This window comes from Siphateles boraxobius, unplaced genomic scaffold, assembly GCF_051911475.1.
Source record: "Siphateles boraxobius isolate OS27281-9 unplaced genomic scaffold, OSU_SipBor_1 12, whole genome shotgun sequence".
NCBI classification, from domain to species: domain Eukaryota; kingdom Metazoa; phylum Chordata; class Actinopteri; order Cypriniformes; family Leuciscidae; genus Siphateles; species Siphateles boraxobius.
In genome coordinates, this window is record NW_027508722.1 from 21,866,752 (window position 1) to 21,882,942 (window position 16,191).

At 35.4% G+C, this 16,191-nt stretch overlaps 1 protein-coding gene across 1 annotated transcript; it reads right to left on the minus strand.

Moving 5' to 3' along the window:
- Positions 1-3,130: 3,130 nt before the first annotated feature.
- On the minus strand, positions 3,131-10,065 carry LOC143721486 (maternal B9.15 protein). The gene is made up of 5 exons (XM_077211914.1): positions 9,787-10,065; positions 6,997-7,177; positions 6,047-6,184; positions 5,072-5,369; positions 3,131-4,804 (listed from the first exon to the last, which is right to left on the minus strand). The coding sequence occupies exons 2-5, from the start codon at positions 7,167-7,169 to the stop codon at positions 4,610-4,612; spliced, it is 804 nt and encodes a 267-aa protein (XP_077068029.1). The 5' UTR covers positions 7,170-7,177; positions 9,787-10,065; the 3' UTR covers positions 3,131-4,609.
- Positions 10,066-16,191: the final 6,126 nt, after the last annotated feature.

Genomic DNA, 16,191 nt, shown 5'->3' on the forward strand with positions numbered 1-16,191 from the left:
CTTTTCCTTCGGACAAGTAAATCTGTCATTCACTTGTCCGAGTAAAAACGGTGCTTGTCCGATTATTATTTTTTTGTGTTAATTTATTCTGAAGCAATATTCTCATCAGTGTTCAATCAGCTTTGATATTTAAATCGGCATATTGTAATATCTGCACCTTTAAAGGTCATTTCCTCCCTCAATCTTATTAAATGTATGCTTCATCTTTCATATTAAATTCCTTAATTTGATCAATAAATTCAATTATATAGAATAACAAAACACTATAGGGCTGTTACCCTAGGTAGGGCTGATCAAATTAAATCATTTACACTGAAAAATTACAATTGCATAAAATAATGTAATGAAATTGATTTAAATATACAAATAAGAAACGTTGGAAAGAATGATACTACTTTTAAACATAACACTAAACCGCCAGTATTTGGGGGCAGGCGACAGTCTTAATGAGTGAGTCATTGATTCATTCAAACGGCTGATTCATTCAAGAATGAGACAGATATTTATGAATGGGTCATTGAATCTTTGACTCAACCGATTCGTTCAAAATGCTGAATCATTCAGTAATGAAAACAGGTTGAGTGTTCCTGTGAGATGCGCCGTGGTTCTGCTGTGATTTTTGTTTGGAACTATTCCGCTGCTGAAACAGAACAAAAACAGGCAATATTGCATCTAAAATCTAATGACTTAATTTTAACTATTTATTGAACTGTTGTAGGAAATCAGTGTCACATTTTCAATCGTGATGGTATTCAGGAAAAATAATTGAGGTTGCTTAAGATATGTTAAAAATATAAAAACTCCACATTTAGATTTTTTATAGGCAGTAGCCTATGTTTTTACTGAGTGTGTGTGTGCTGCGCTCATTTGTGTATAGATTTCTCCTCGAGAGGCTGCGCAAGTGTCAATAGCACAACCTTACCGTCAGTAATAGCCTACATTATCCACAATCGATCGCAACTTACAATAAATGTAATAAAATCAGAATCATGATCTCGGATTAGTGATTCCTTAGTTATTTTTTTATTTTTGTTTTTGATATTCTAATCAGGTTACTTGTCCGGTCGGGCAAGTAAAATTCGCTTTTACTTGTCCCTTCAAAAAATCCACTTGTCCCGGAGAAGCGTTAATGTCGAGCCCTGTTTGGGCCACAGTATGGTGCTTTGGCACTGTTCGGTTGAGCTGGTGTTGTAGGGACTGTTACATGTGCAGTGGACATTGTTGAGGGTTTTATGCTGAGTATTTTCGTTTTGTTGACTGGCCTACGCTATGCCCATTGATGCGTCGAATAGGCTACTCAATATTTTTCCCGTGCTGCTGTATGCCTAATGTTTTTTTCATCTGATCTTTTGTCCCCACCACTTTTCAACACAAACTGACGCCCCTGCTCCAATTACACCATGATAGACGTTTTAAAAATTATTTTAGAGGTAATTTGTTTTGGGGTCGCAAAGCCGCGTGACGCAAATTGCCATTTTGTGCTTCTTCTTTAATAAAATATATTTCTGTTAGGTAAGTTTGTAACGAAGTCATAGCTAATTGTAGCGTTTTGTGTTTGTTTGTTCAAGTTTGTTTTTTTTATCTGTTTTGCTCATGTCTGTGTATCTATGTTGGTTTTCAGTTTGTTAACTACTTCAGTTCTCTCACTTTCCTAGAATGTTTGTGACCATTGTCACGGATTAGTTTAGTTCTGTTCAAGTGTGTTTAGTTCATTTAAGCGCCTCTCGTTTGCTTTTTATTTAAGGCATGTGTTTCTTTCTGTTCTCGTTAGGTCTACTTTTATATTGGTTGTTCTGTTCCTGATCCTTGTTCCTGTGATTCTGTTTTGTGAAGTTTTGAGTTTATTTCTAAATAAAGACTGCTGCACTTAGATCCTGTTTCATATCCTCTGAAACTGCAACCAATACTTTTTTTCATGACAGCATTTGTCATGTTTGTTAGTGTAGGCCTATACCGTCCAATAGTGATTGTAACGGAAAGGGTAGCATATAGCGTAAAGTTGCGTAAGACTATGGTTACGACTTACCAGGTTGCAATATTTGTGGTTGAAACATTTGACCTAAATTATATACTTGAGATGTAGAGCCTTTGTTTAGAGTTCCTGTTGGGGGACAAGCCTCAAAATCGAGGTCAGACCCCCATAATTTCCTTGCAGGTAGAAAAAATGCTATGGAAGCCAATGGGATCCAACAACTGTTTAGTTTCTGACATTCTAAAAAATATATATTCTTTTATGTTCAGAAGAAGACAAATTAAAACAGGTTTGGAACAAACGAGCAAATAATGGCAGAGTTTTACTTTTTGGGTGACCTATCCCTTTATCCAACTACTGCCCACAACAGTTGATGCAGTTCCACTGTAAGCCTGAGATTTAAAAAAAAAAGAAAGAAAAAAAGAAAGAAAGAAGAGGTTAACAATTTTTAAAGACTGACAGCTGATTTAAAGCATTTGAAAATGAGATTCCCTTGTCCTGAAATGAGCAGATAGACTATTTGGAAGATGAAATATCAAACCGTCAACTACATTATGAACAAAGGAGCGACAGGAACTCAGAAACTAGACAAGCATGGCCACAAAGTTTGTTGTTCTCTTCTCTTCGTTTACAATCCCACTCCTTCAACCTCAATGAACCTAAGCAGATTCTATTTCTATGCTCAAGTCCTTGCCTGTCTTCCTCTAGGAATGACGTTATGACCTTGGGCCATGTGACGCACTCACCCTATGTGGATCCTTCCCCCAGGGCATCCTGTAGCACAGAACTTACAACAACCATCCCAATAAGTGTTTAGTCCAACTCACTCTAGGAGCCCATGAAGAGTAATACATTTTGTAGGACGTTTTCACCATATTTGGCCTGGTTTCAGAGGTTAGAAGGTCTTGTTGGACAGAGATCCAACCTTTAGCCATCACAGTAGGCTTACTTAATATTCAACAATATTATTGATTATATAAATACAGGTGACTTGATTTGACTTAAGACTCCCCTAACTCCAAATTCATCAACTAGCCCATCAAGAGTACTTAGATTTATGGAATGATTCAACAAAAAGTTTCAAAACATTTTATGTAATTTATAATTCATGTAAATAATTATACTTTAGCATAAACAAATAAAAATAGACAACTCTTGTTACTGTTTTAGTAATAAAATATATATTTGTAACAGATCAGTTGGACATGGCTTTAAAACTTCTCATTACTTTTTGGCTCAAACAGAAGCAATATTTACATTGATTGCATAACAACAACAACACATTATTTAAAAGAATACAGAGAAAGAAATCACAAATAAATATGCATTTGAAGACTAGCAAAGAAAACAGGCAAAAGTTTGTAAAAGTAGTAAAGGTGTTATAAGTTTAACATACAAAACTGCACAATTAATTTATACAAAATAATAAACAAAGCAAATGTAAAATTCCAGTGTTGAAAGACACTTACGTAAAGTGTGATATGTTATAATAGTCTCAATTATTTAATCGAAAACTAAATAAACCTTCGTAAAAAGGTAGATTATAAAAACAAAACATTTTAAAATAATTTCTTTTGAAACGTATAACAGCACTGGTGAGATGAGGACACTATGCACTTTTACATGCAGTTTTACAAAACAGTACAAGAAGAAAATCAATTATTTACAATCAAAACATCAAAACTGCAGCAAATAAAAGATAATGAAATGTGGAAATATGGCTTAAGCCTTAAGGCAATGTATACTACCCCCTAGTGGTATTGGAATAAATTACAATAATATTATCATTACGATTGAGCAAAGGTAAAATTGTACACAGAATCTAGTATAATTAATTAAATAAAATGTATCATTATTATTATTAATGCAGTCCTCTCTACATATTGAGCAGATATGATTATTATTAGTGAAAGTGAAAAAGGTTAATTCACATTAGTCAGGAACTGTATCTGAATGCAGCAAATTTGAAACCTCATCCACACAGCATTATTTGGCTTCAGTGTGAGTTGATTTTTTTAGATTTTTGTGTAGAAAAGGGATGCTTGGTGTTTTCAGAGGTATTGCTGACTCTATAAACAACTCAGTCCTGAGCTGAACTGCAGGTAATATTTTGTGAATATTCACTGAATAGCCTACTCATTGAATTCGAATTGAATTCAAACAATAATTACATTCGCTCAAGATTTTCTATTACATGAAATACCTCTCAAACATTCTTTGGTTAAAAAGTTCCCAAAACATCTAAATGTTCAGTACAGAAGTGAGTAGAAATGCTGTGATTTTCATTTCGATGAATACAAAATTTCAAGTATGCAGCAATCAACTTTCGCAGAGTTGAGAAAAAATTCCTGTAAAGTTTTTGATCAAGTAATATTGTTTGAGTGTTTTGTGCAAGAGCAGTTTGAATATATATCGACTGACCAAAGAAAATCGAAATAACTACGGAATAGGTAAAAAGAGAAAAGGTTTAAAAAACATATGACTAATATCAATAAAAAATTAAATAGTTGGCATGCTTGTCACTACATCTCATTACGATTTCATTATGATAAGCTATAAAGTTCCCTGCAGAATGGCAGATACGTTATAAATATACTCTAACAAACCAGGTGTATGTGGTAATTGGTTTCGAGCTCTTTACCCTTTCACTGTCCCCCAGGTTTGCAGGGTAGCGTGAGGCACAATGAACTGAGGAGGGACATTGGGGACAACATAGTAAGCGAACAAAGGAGAAGGTGCCGGTGGGCATACGGTCGTGAAGAACATGCTTCTCTTTTTCTTGTACTGAGGCCACATCGGTGCAGGGTTGTAAAAGTACTGCGGGCCAGGGATCTGTTAACGACACAGAAAATATTTTACAATGTCAGTTTTAAGACTCGTCCTAGGGATTTTATTCAAAGGTATCGTAGTTTGTGTTCAAAAAGTGCTGAGAAAACTTATCTAGCAAGAAGTGAATATAAAAACAGTTGGTTCCTAAAATAGAGGCAGAGGTGGATGGGTTTTTTGCTCTTGCTAGTACTTCCAACATTTCAGCCTTCCTTACTCAACTTGAGTGTAGTTTGCTGAAGTGAACTTGTAACAATGCATCATGGTATTTACCTGAGCTGTGTGAAACTTGCGTTGCCCTTTTGGCTCCCTTGCTTTAAATCTCGTTGTATAAACTGTGTTCTCCAATGTTCTCTTCTCCACTTTTTTCATTTCGTCCTCTTTCACCTCCTCTTCTGTATCACTTGAGACTGCTGAGCCGCAGTCAGATGAGGTCGCTGAGTGGTAGTCCGATGTATCCGGATTCACAGAATCCACTTGGCTAAAAGTGTCATCCTTCTTCGAGTGCTTTACCTCATCCTCGACTTTAGCAAACTGAGCCACTGTAAAATATCTGCCGTTCTCCCCAGACCTGTGGGAACATATGAATGTAAACCATTACTTTAATATAACTAGTATTAGGGTGTGTTCACACTTGATTCGATTAAAACGAACCCTAGTGCGATTTCTCTGTTGGTGCGGTTCATTTGAATAAGTGTGAACACTGCCATCCGAACCCTGGTGCTCACGAAACAAGCGGACTGAGGGTCTCGATCCGCTTCCAAACCAACTCTGGCGCAGTTCGAATGATATATGAACGCAACACGAACCAAATACATGTAAACGAACCAAAAACAGGACATGATGTCACAAGATGCGACCCTGAAAAGGACCAAATGCTCAAGCATACCTGATTTTTTGTCGTCATAGTCGCGATGTTGTAGCAGATCGTTTGTGTGTGTGACAGAGGGATTCCTGGCATTATTTTAACTCCTTTACACATTTTATAAGCTCTTCACGAGTTCTCAGCTGGTCAAAATACCATCAAGCTATGCACATAAAACGAGTGCATTTATCCCAGCACACAGATCGTTTTGGACGCTAAGCGGACCAGGACTAAATGTCTGAACCAAGCGAACCGAACTACAAGTGTGAACACACCCTTAGATCGCACTTCACAAAAAATATCATATTCATATAAAGGCCTATAAAAACAGTTCTTTAATTTATCAAACAACAAGTATTTCATTGACATATCATTCAACTTACCGCACACACACCTCCAATGGGTCGATCCAAATTGTGATCTCCCGAGGAAAGCCCAACTCCCTTGGCTTTAAGCCACTCTCCATGCATGCTTGTGATACTGATTCATCCCAGGGAATTCTGTCATTTATTCTGATGCATCTGAGAAATCCAGGAGAGCGTAAAAAAGTTCAGATTTTAAATGGTTGCTATGTTTTTTTTATAGGTCTTTCAGATATTACCTTATGTAGGGTAGTAATCATTTCCACTTTGACAACTAATTAAATGATTTCTTCACTTTTTTGACTGAAAGCAGGCATGAGCATGCAACAGTTTGTGGCCAGTAAGATTTTTTAAAGAAAATTTCTATTGCAAATAAATGCTTCTTTGAACTTTCTAATAATTGCCAGACAAATATTAAGCAGCATAGCTGTTTTCAACATTTATAATAATTAGAAATATTTCTTGAGCATCAAATCAGCATATTAAATGATTTCTGAAGGATCATGTGACTCTGAAGACTGGAGTAATGATGCTGAACATTCAGCTTTGCCAGCACAGAATAAATTGCATTTTAAAATATATTAAAAAAGAAACATTTATTTTAAATTGTAATAATATTTAACAATATTAGTGTTTTTACTGTATTTTGATCTAATAAATGCAGCCTTATTAAGCATAAGAGCATAAAAACATGAAGAAATCTTACCAACCCCAAATTTAGAATTATAGTGTATATTGAGATAATGCTGACTAAGCTATTTTACATCGTATTTATTTAAAATCGCTTTGATCAGTGCATTACTACGATAAAAATAAGAGACATGTTTGGGTCACTTAGTTTAGTCGTCGCCATGACTTTAATGCTTAAACAAACTTGCCATAACAACCTGGCATTATGGAGATTATCAAAAAATGAACTTTTATTTTGAATTAAGAATAACAACGCAACATTAAGACATGGCTAGGGTTACCTGTACGCCTGTCCTTTGCTGGGGTTGTCTGGGTACCAGTGGTCTGAGAACTTTTCAAGCAGAAGCTCTTGTAATTTAGTAGCGAAAAGTTTGGCTTTAATTTGATCCACACCTCCACGCTCCACTGCCAAACCTTTCAGAAAGTTTATTCCAGCACTCACTTCTCTCTTCATTCTCGCCACTGAAAAAAAATGGAAGGAAAAAAAACAAACATGAAAAGCTGAAATTCCTCTTTGGGACTATTATATTCAGAAACCACAAAGTTAGGACATAATATTCTCTGATTGACATCCATTAGTTAAGTCAAAAAGTTCTAGCATTCTTATTAAGAATATTGTATTCAGTGTAACTACGCAAAAAGACTAGACATATAAAGCAAATATGCAGGCCTGAAAAAAAGCATGTTCTTCTTGGCTTTTTTAAGGTTCGAATAAAAGCATATTAGTTTCCAGTCACTAGCCAAAAAAATATGTCTTGTTCAAATAAATAAATTCCCATGTACCACCAGCTGAAACATATACCCATTTGTATAGGTCATCACCATAAGCATATCTGATAGGGGAACTTCCTTAAGCAAGGGTTTCTCTTTCCTCTGACACCTGTTGAAACTGTGTCAGCTGTTACTCAGCTCCACCAAAGACTTGTTATACTGACAGAATGCCACAGCCATAATTTGCATTAAAGGCAAATAAGATGAAAATAAGGAAATAGGGTCGCTCTTTTTCCAACAGCATATTGCTAAATAAGGTTTACAGTTGCAAATTAAGATAAATATGCATCCTTTGGACTAGTGTTATAATCGTGCTATTATGTTGTTATCCTTTTATTTCCAATACATGCGGTCATACACTGATGTTCTTTAGCCTAAACTTTCACTAAGAAAAATATTTTAACTTCTTTCTGAGTAAATTAAACCATGTATAACCATGTTATGTTTAAATTATTATATTATATTGTATAAACATGCTGGCCTACGACAGTTCATAATCTTTGTTAATTCCAAGAAAAAAAAAATCAGATTTACATATAATATTTATATAACACTAATTAAACCATATTAACAAACATCTGCCACTCTAAACATGCTGACTTAGATTGTTGGATTATGCAACCTTTGAGGAACACGCTATGAGTCTACTCAGACATTAGTCAGAATGATGATTTAAGTCACACAATAATAAGTCATTCAAGAGCAAGTCTGCACAAGGGGCTCATAGAGCTCAGATTAATTCGATTTTCACGTACACCTCAAACTCTTGGGCTCCTTGTGACGGAATCTGCAAACTCAAGTAAAACAGAATGTCGTAATGTCATCTGCATGGGTTCAGATGGTTGAGTCGTGAGCAGGTCAACAGGTGCTGAAAGTTTTATATAGGCTATATTAAAGTTTATGTCGCACGTTACAAACTCAGTGTAGATCATTTTAGGCATGTGTTCTCAAAAGGCAAAGTCTCAGACATGCTAGCAAGACGAAACTTAGTGGATTTACTAGTTGCCATAACACTATATAGAGAAAAAATCAAATCTTTGGAAGATATCACTGAACATTTAGTTTAACCATAGCAAAAGTAAATTTCTTATGTATGTTCATTTTTCAACTCCTTTTTTTTTGGAGTTGAAACACTGCTTTACAATGTGCACCTATTAGAACTATGTTATTGTTTTCTATAGGTACTTTTATGAATTCTATTGAGAAAACGTGAGAAAAGGGCGAATAAAGACTGAGAGTCACTGTTCAGAAATGACTAATTATTATGTTTGAACTATGTTGTATAGCTGTGTTTTCCGGTGTGTTCGTTTTCAAACTCAAAATTCATTTTATTTTTAATTATTAAAAAATGCCATTATTTTATTTGAAAAAGTTAATAGTTGTATTTTATTGAGAAAATATTTTTGTTTGTCTTGTATATTTTTTTCAGTAGATCAGATAGCATTTTAATCTGTCATATCATATGGTCATGTTACAATGTGCCCCTCACATGTTACAATGTAGGCTACCCCACCTATGGGGCATGTTGTCACATTTCAGTTCCATTCTTTCGGGGTATATGAAGAAAAAATATAAACTGTATTAATAAAACAAAACCAAAAAAATTAATACTCTGAACCCTAAGGAGATTTACACAAACTGAGAAAGTCAAAAAGTGTAGGTTGTGCCCCGCTCTCCCCTATCTATCTCCGAGTCCGACTCGATCCGATCCATTTTCCAAAACGCTTGTCCTATGTAGTGACGCAGGGTGTTGTTTACAATAATCAAATTCTACTCTATTATTACAGTCTAATAAAACTGTTATGTCAATTGAAAAGAAAGGTTATGAGCCCATTACTGTATAAAGGACTAAAAAACGGAGCGCATCAAAGAACTGCGTCACGTGCTAAACGCGCACCACATGCAATACTATAGATGTTCAAGCAAGCGTCTGGGAAAGTGCATCATCGGAAATTCCCAACGAAAAACCCCAACATCATGTGTGTGTGTGTATTATAGCCAATATATAGACTATAGTGTAATAATAATGATATTTTAATTATCATTTCCAGACTTTTTTATATTAATATAATGATAATAATGGTGCTTACCAATTGCAGTAACAAGTAGCCTACGATAAAGATAGTTTAACGGAGTTTAACATTTTACATAGCCTATGTATACATCAAATTTATATTTTGGCAATTTTACAACTCGATCCATACAACTTGATCCCTTAACTCAATCTCTTAAGAACAAATAAGAAAGAAAAACTTTAACAATTATTTTAATAATAAATTATTCTTACAACAATTCCTTACCGATATAAGATGAATCCAAAATGACTCGATGTTTCGTTCTTTTTAGTTCTACTTCCTCAAAAAACTGTTATGTCCAAATAGGCTGTTAACCTGAGTAAGCACGTTGCTTCCTTGTTGTAGTCGGTTATTGTAGTACACCAGTGTTCCACGTTTCTTCATTCGGGTTGGAGTCAGTCGACCAGCAAACACGTCATTTTACCGTCAGTGATTAGCATATGACTCACTTCCTTGTCCATACCTACAGCTTTACACACTATTTGACTACAAGCAGTCATGTCTGTTATCATGGCGCTGATTCACCTCAAACTCAAATATGGTCATTGCTAGTGTACTAGGAAGTAAGATTAAGGTTTATGATAATTTTTAATCTGTCTTAATGGCATTGTAGATGTACATTTTGTTTTTGTTCTTGGTGTTTAATAAAAAAATAAATGAAAAAAAAAGGCTTATGATGATTTTAAGAAGACATTGTAAAATATTATCTATTAAGCTTAGGGTTTTTTATTTTGTGTGTGTTGAGTATGTCTGTTGCCTAAGAGTTTAGAGTAGTTTAATAATATTTTTTTATTACTAAACCTGATTTGTGTTAAATTATGATTTGTACATAAGAATTGTAAGAAAGGATTAAAATAAGAGAAGTATACATACCAAACACAAAAAAAATAAACATATGGCTAAACCAATCATCAAAGCCAGAAAAATATAGGCTACAGTTACTAAATACAAAACATTATTTAAATATAAATAAATTATGATGAAATTAGCCTACTAAATAATCAAGTTCATAAAACTAGTTCATAAAAAGAAAATTAGGTTTGTAAGTAAAGAGTGTCTTCAATAATATAGTATTATATAGGCCTAACCATTATATAGTGCCATTGAACCGGCGCTATATAAAAAGCAATATCGGTTTGGATTAGAATTGCATGACTTAAGAACTGATCAACTGTGGATGGAGCTTGAACTTCCCCTGATGTGCAGCAGATGGCAGAATTGATCCCTTCTTTTTTCTCTCACTTCTGCTGCTTTCTCATCTTTTGCCCTCTTGGTGAGGATATGATGTTAGAGCGGGTTCATCAGACTACATGTTACATCAACTTGCTCAAACAGCCTATAGAAAACAGCATGAGATAAATGGTATCATTGATACAATTCCTTGTCACAATCAGTCACTTTTACACAGTCAGATAATACTGAATGTCCTAGATGCTAAATGATAAGGAAATTATAACTAAAAGAAAGGGAGGTGGACAACGATTTAAAAAGAGAAAGAGGATCATATGGTCATAACTAATATTCAATAAGATTTTTTACTGGGAGTGCAGTCAGGGGAATAATCAATCTGCCTCCATGCTGTAACTGGAATTCAAGAACAAAATGGGAAAACAGTGTGATTTCTCCTCATTTTCTCCTTCTTCCATTGTCTTTTCCTGCATACATTCTTTGCTCCAGATTCCTTGTCAGTGGGTGATTCCGGTCCTCAGCTGGTGGACTGGTTGGATTTTTCATGGATGCATTTGAACAAGCAATTAATTTGGTCAAAGAGCCATGGGTGATTTGGCATCCCACTTGAATTAAGAGTGTGATGCATTCCTTTGACCTGGCACCTCAATCAGCCCTTGAGAGGTTGGTGTTATGTGAATCATAAGGGAGAAAACCATACTTGGTTCATTTGCATATGATTCATATTTTTTTCCAATATGAACTGTCTTGAATGTGACATTTTAGCCATTCGATTGATCATTTCCCCAAACATTGTGTCTCTTATCAAAATATTTTGTTTGTTTGTGTACCCCAACCAGCCCAGCAACAGTGGTTCAACCAATGGCGTGGGTTTGGGGCGGAGCAATCTGTTTGATTGACCAATTGCAGAAGCGTGGAGTGTTCTGTTATATTTTTTTTTTGCCATTTTTGGAAATATTTAGTTTGGTAGGAATTTGTGCCAGTTTGACTAAAATGCCGTAGAAGTTACACACTTCACCTTTAATTTCTGAAAGTACTTTTTATTTTAGTCCCGTGTTTTCCCAGATGCCCAAAAGTACTTGGCTTATTATCTATGGAGTTACTTTTGTGTATTTTTTATGCAATCAAACATACTGCATTTTAGAGCAAAACTAATTATATTGCTATTAAAAAAAAAAAGATTGCAAATGTTTGAGATGCAGCTTCATTTGCAAGCAAAACTTTTTAACTCGCAAGCAAAGATTTTAGACCTGCAAAAAAAATGACACCAGAACCGGGAGCAAAATGTGTGGGTACATATAGAAAAGCACAGGAACTGCATAAAGGAAAGATAATGTTTATTTGAAATGCAAAGAGTTTTGCTATCAATTACTTTATTTTATCATTAAAAACAGTCATAAGAAGACTAATTATTTGCAATCTTTTATTTTTTTAATTACAATATAATTAATTTTTGATCTCAAACACAGTATATTTGATTTCATAAAAAGACACATATTGATACAAAGTTACTCCATAATTATCCACAACAATAACATAGTTCGAAAAGCTTGATGGTTATTTCTTTCACTTATTGCTACCAAGGCAAAATGGATCATATTACTCATATTAGAAACCACAGGTGCTTTGTTCGTAGCCATGGGAAATTATCAAGGCTATTCTTTGTTACCCAGCTTGAGCTTTGCAGCAATAAATGACTTCTACACCGACACATAATATCTGAAGGTAGTGTATAAAAATATAAAAAACTAAATATTAAACAACTATTAAAATAAAGATTTGCATTGTAAATTGCAAAATAAATTGATTTGTTTTTGCAATATAATTAGAGCTGAATGTACTGTAGTATATTTTAATAATAATTGATCATTTTCATAATTTATCTGATTATGTGTATTTTTATATCTTGAAAATAACCACTTCAGAATCCATTTTGCATCATTGAAGTCCTCAAACACAAATGCTGTCTGCTAGTTGCTTCACCTTTAAAAATGTATCGATTTCCCAGGCTCCCAGCAAGCTTAATGCAATCGATAGCGATGGCCTTTCAAGATCAGCATCAGTATAAGCATACCATCCTCTCATGCACAGTTACCTCTACACAGCCACACACACACACACACACACACACACACACACACACACACACACACACACACACACACACACACACACACACACACACACACACACACACACACACACACACACACACACACACATAGTGTATCCCTCTTACACCCTCAGGTAATGATTGTCCTTGAGCAAAAGAACAGTTTGTCTGCATTAGGAGTGAAGTGTTCCTAATGGGATTGTTCTCCCACTCTGGTAATGATGTTATGTATGAAGGGCCAGTTTACTTTCTATAATGAAGGTGAAAGAGATTGCAGCACACTTCTCTTTGACCTCTGTTATCTACCCTGTCTTTTCTCCCCCTTCCTTCCATCCCAGTGATCCCACTCTCACCAATTCTAAAGCAGATCGATAGTTGTTTAGGTTTGCAGTGTGCTCAAAGATCTGCCCCGTTGGTTGTGTGGAGATAATGTGTGGTTTGATCTGTCCTTGTTACTCAGGGTGAGGGCAATCAAAAGAGGTGAGACTGTGATTTTGATTACTTTTGAATGGTTGCTCAATGTCATCAACGGTACAAAAGCTCTGTTGGTCTTTACATTGTGTAAGTACTGTATAATACTTCTACATGTGCTTAAATGGAAGTATTTTGTGAAATTGCTTGTAATAATTGTTATTTTGGCAAGTCAAATCAGTTTCAGTTGTGATAGGGGTTGTGACATTTCAGCAAAAGTTCAAATAATAGAACAGCATTTCTCTATTGAAAAGTTCTCTATAGAAAACCTAAATAATTGAGAGAAGACCACCCACAAAGCGTGCTTCATTCACCAACTTACATAACAGCCATTGATCAACATGCATTTCATTGTATGGAAAAATGCAGATTTCTCTCAAAATGATTTTGAGTCTTGTTCAATTTACTTTAATTAAAATTAGATACTGAAACCATAATTGAATGTTAATTTGTGTGCAGTCCACTTATATTTGTAAAATGGAATCTGCAAAAACTGGACAGGTGATTTGTAGTTCCCATCATGCGTTACAATGTGTTTTGAACAAGTAACTACTCTTGTATGAATGTTGACTTAGTGAATGTAATCCGGATGAACTACATCCGCCATGTTCTCATTATCATCATGTGACCTACCGGCGTCAGTTGTGTTGCTTCACTGCCATTCATATATCATAATCCTCTCACGTGGCCTCATCGATAGTAAACTGTCGATCGTATTTGCACAACAGAATCTCGCTTGGAGTCATCCGGGTACTTTTTGCCAACTCTTTTATGAGTGACGTGAATTCAGACATACATCTTTCGTCACGTAATGTGTACCAATAATAGAAGTATGCGATTTCGGGTGCAGCCTAGCCTATCCCTCTCAACGGAGGTAGAGCTAGACCAGACGCGAGGAAAGGAAACAAGATTCACAAGAAATGAGAAGCACCCATTAATTTCACATTGTCATGTTGGTAAGTGTAATTCAATTGAGTTATTTTGACATGATGTAATGGTTTACTTTGTTTTTAACTACACATGGGTTGGCATTCTTGGCAATTAAATTCAGTTAAAGCACTGGCGTAGCCACGGGTGTGCCAGGGTGTGCCGGTGCCACCCACAGTAGCAGCTGGCACACCTAAAATAGATGCAGAATTCTCTTTTAAAGTTTTAATAAAAACGTTTCCTAAACTTGGACTATTGTTGTTTACCTAAAATATTTGTACATTTAAAATGTATTTTAATTTTTTAATTATTATCGTTAAAAAAATATCTGCCGACATTCGCACTGCCAACCAATCCGCAAACAGCCGCAGACTGGTAATACGGTTGTGCTGTTGAGTCTCGCGCCTCATGAGGAGAAATAGAAACAATGAGCGCAGTTCACACAAAGAAACTTAATGAACATAGAGCGGTTAAAAAATTAATGTGGAGTTTTCATATTTATAATATATGATATGATACAGTTAAGCACCACGACTGCTGAATACCATCACGATTGAAAATATGACACTGATTTCATATGACAGTTCAATAAACAAGTAATCAATATCAAGTCACTTACATTTTAGACACAATATTGACTGTTTTTCTATTTGAGCAGCGAAAATAGTTCCAAACAAACATCCCAAGAACCACAGCGCAGCTCACCGGAACACATAACTGCATTACTGAATGATTCCGCGCTTTGAATGAATCGATTGAGTCAAAGATTCAATGACCCATTAAACAACTACCTCATTCCTTAACGATTCAGCCGTTTGAACGAATCATTTGAATAAATGACCGAATAACTCACTCATTAAGACAGTCACCTGCCGCCCCCTACTGGTGGTTTAGTTTCGTGTTTAAAAGTAGGCTATAATTCTTTCCAATATCTTTTTTGTATCTTCAAAAAATATTTAAAACAATCTCGTAACATTATTTAATGCAGTTGTAATTTTTCAGTGTAAATTAATTAATTTGATTGGTAACAGCATAGTGTCGAATTTTTTCAATTGAATGTATTGATCAAATCTAAGAATTTAAAATGAAAGATGTAGCATACGTTTAAACTGATTTCTGCATTTTTACTTGGACAAGAGAATGGCTGATTTACTTGTTCGAAGGACAAGCACAAGTAAAGCCTTAATGTTGAACCCTGAGTTATATTTTATATACTGTAGGCCTAGTATTAGGCCTATGTTTATGTGGCAAGCCAGTTTTACACATCAGCCCAGTCTATTCTGTAAAGTTAGTGATAAGCCGGGTCCGAGTTTTTTTTGCACATTAATTTGACAATAAATGTGGCACACCCAATTTTTCTTATGCACACCCAGAGACGCTTTTCTGGCTACGCTAGTGAGTTAAAGATAGGGTAAGACATTTTGGAAGCCACGCCTTCAAAACACGAACGCGCAGAGTCAGCAGCAAAGTATACGTTTTTTTTTTTTTACAATAATAACGAATGTTAACAACTTACAGCTCTTACTTGTACCTCCTAAATGCTGCATATTAATTTCGGCGTTGATAGTGTTAACATAGAAATGCTAAATTCCCAGTCTGAGGATGTGAATCTCTGGTTTGAATGTCACTTGTTGCCATCTCGTAATTACGGTTATGACACGGTGTAAACGCAGCAAAAGCTCGTTGTTTTGGTTCAGGAGAAACTGTAAAAGGTGGCTGCTGTTGGTGTCGCTCAGTGACTGTCTGTCTGTCTACAACTCTGCACAGCTGCACATGCCTGCTACAGACTGTACGAATTCGGCAATCCTATAAGAGCATTACAAATCATGTATTTTGGCAATTGTGGTTTTTATGTGCTCTGAAAAAAAAAGGAGAAAGCGAAAGAGGGGAATGTGGATGCCGTCGTGGCTAGGGAAAAGAAGCCAACTTGC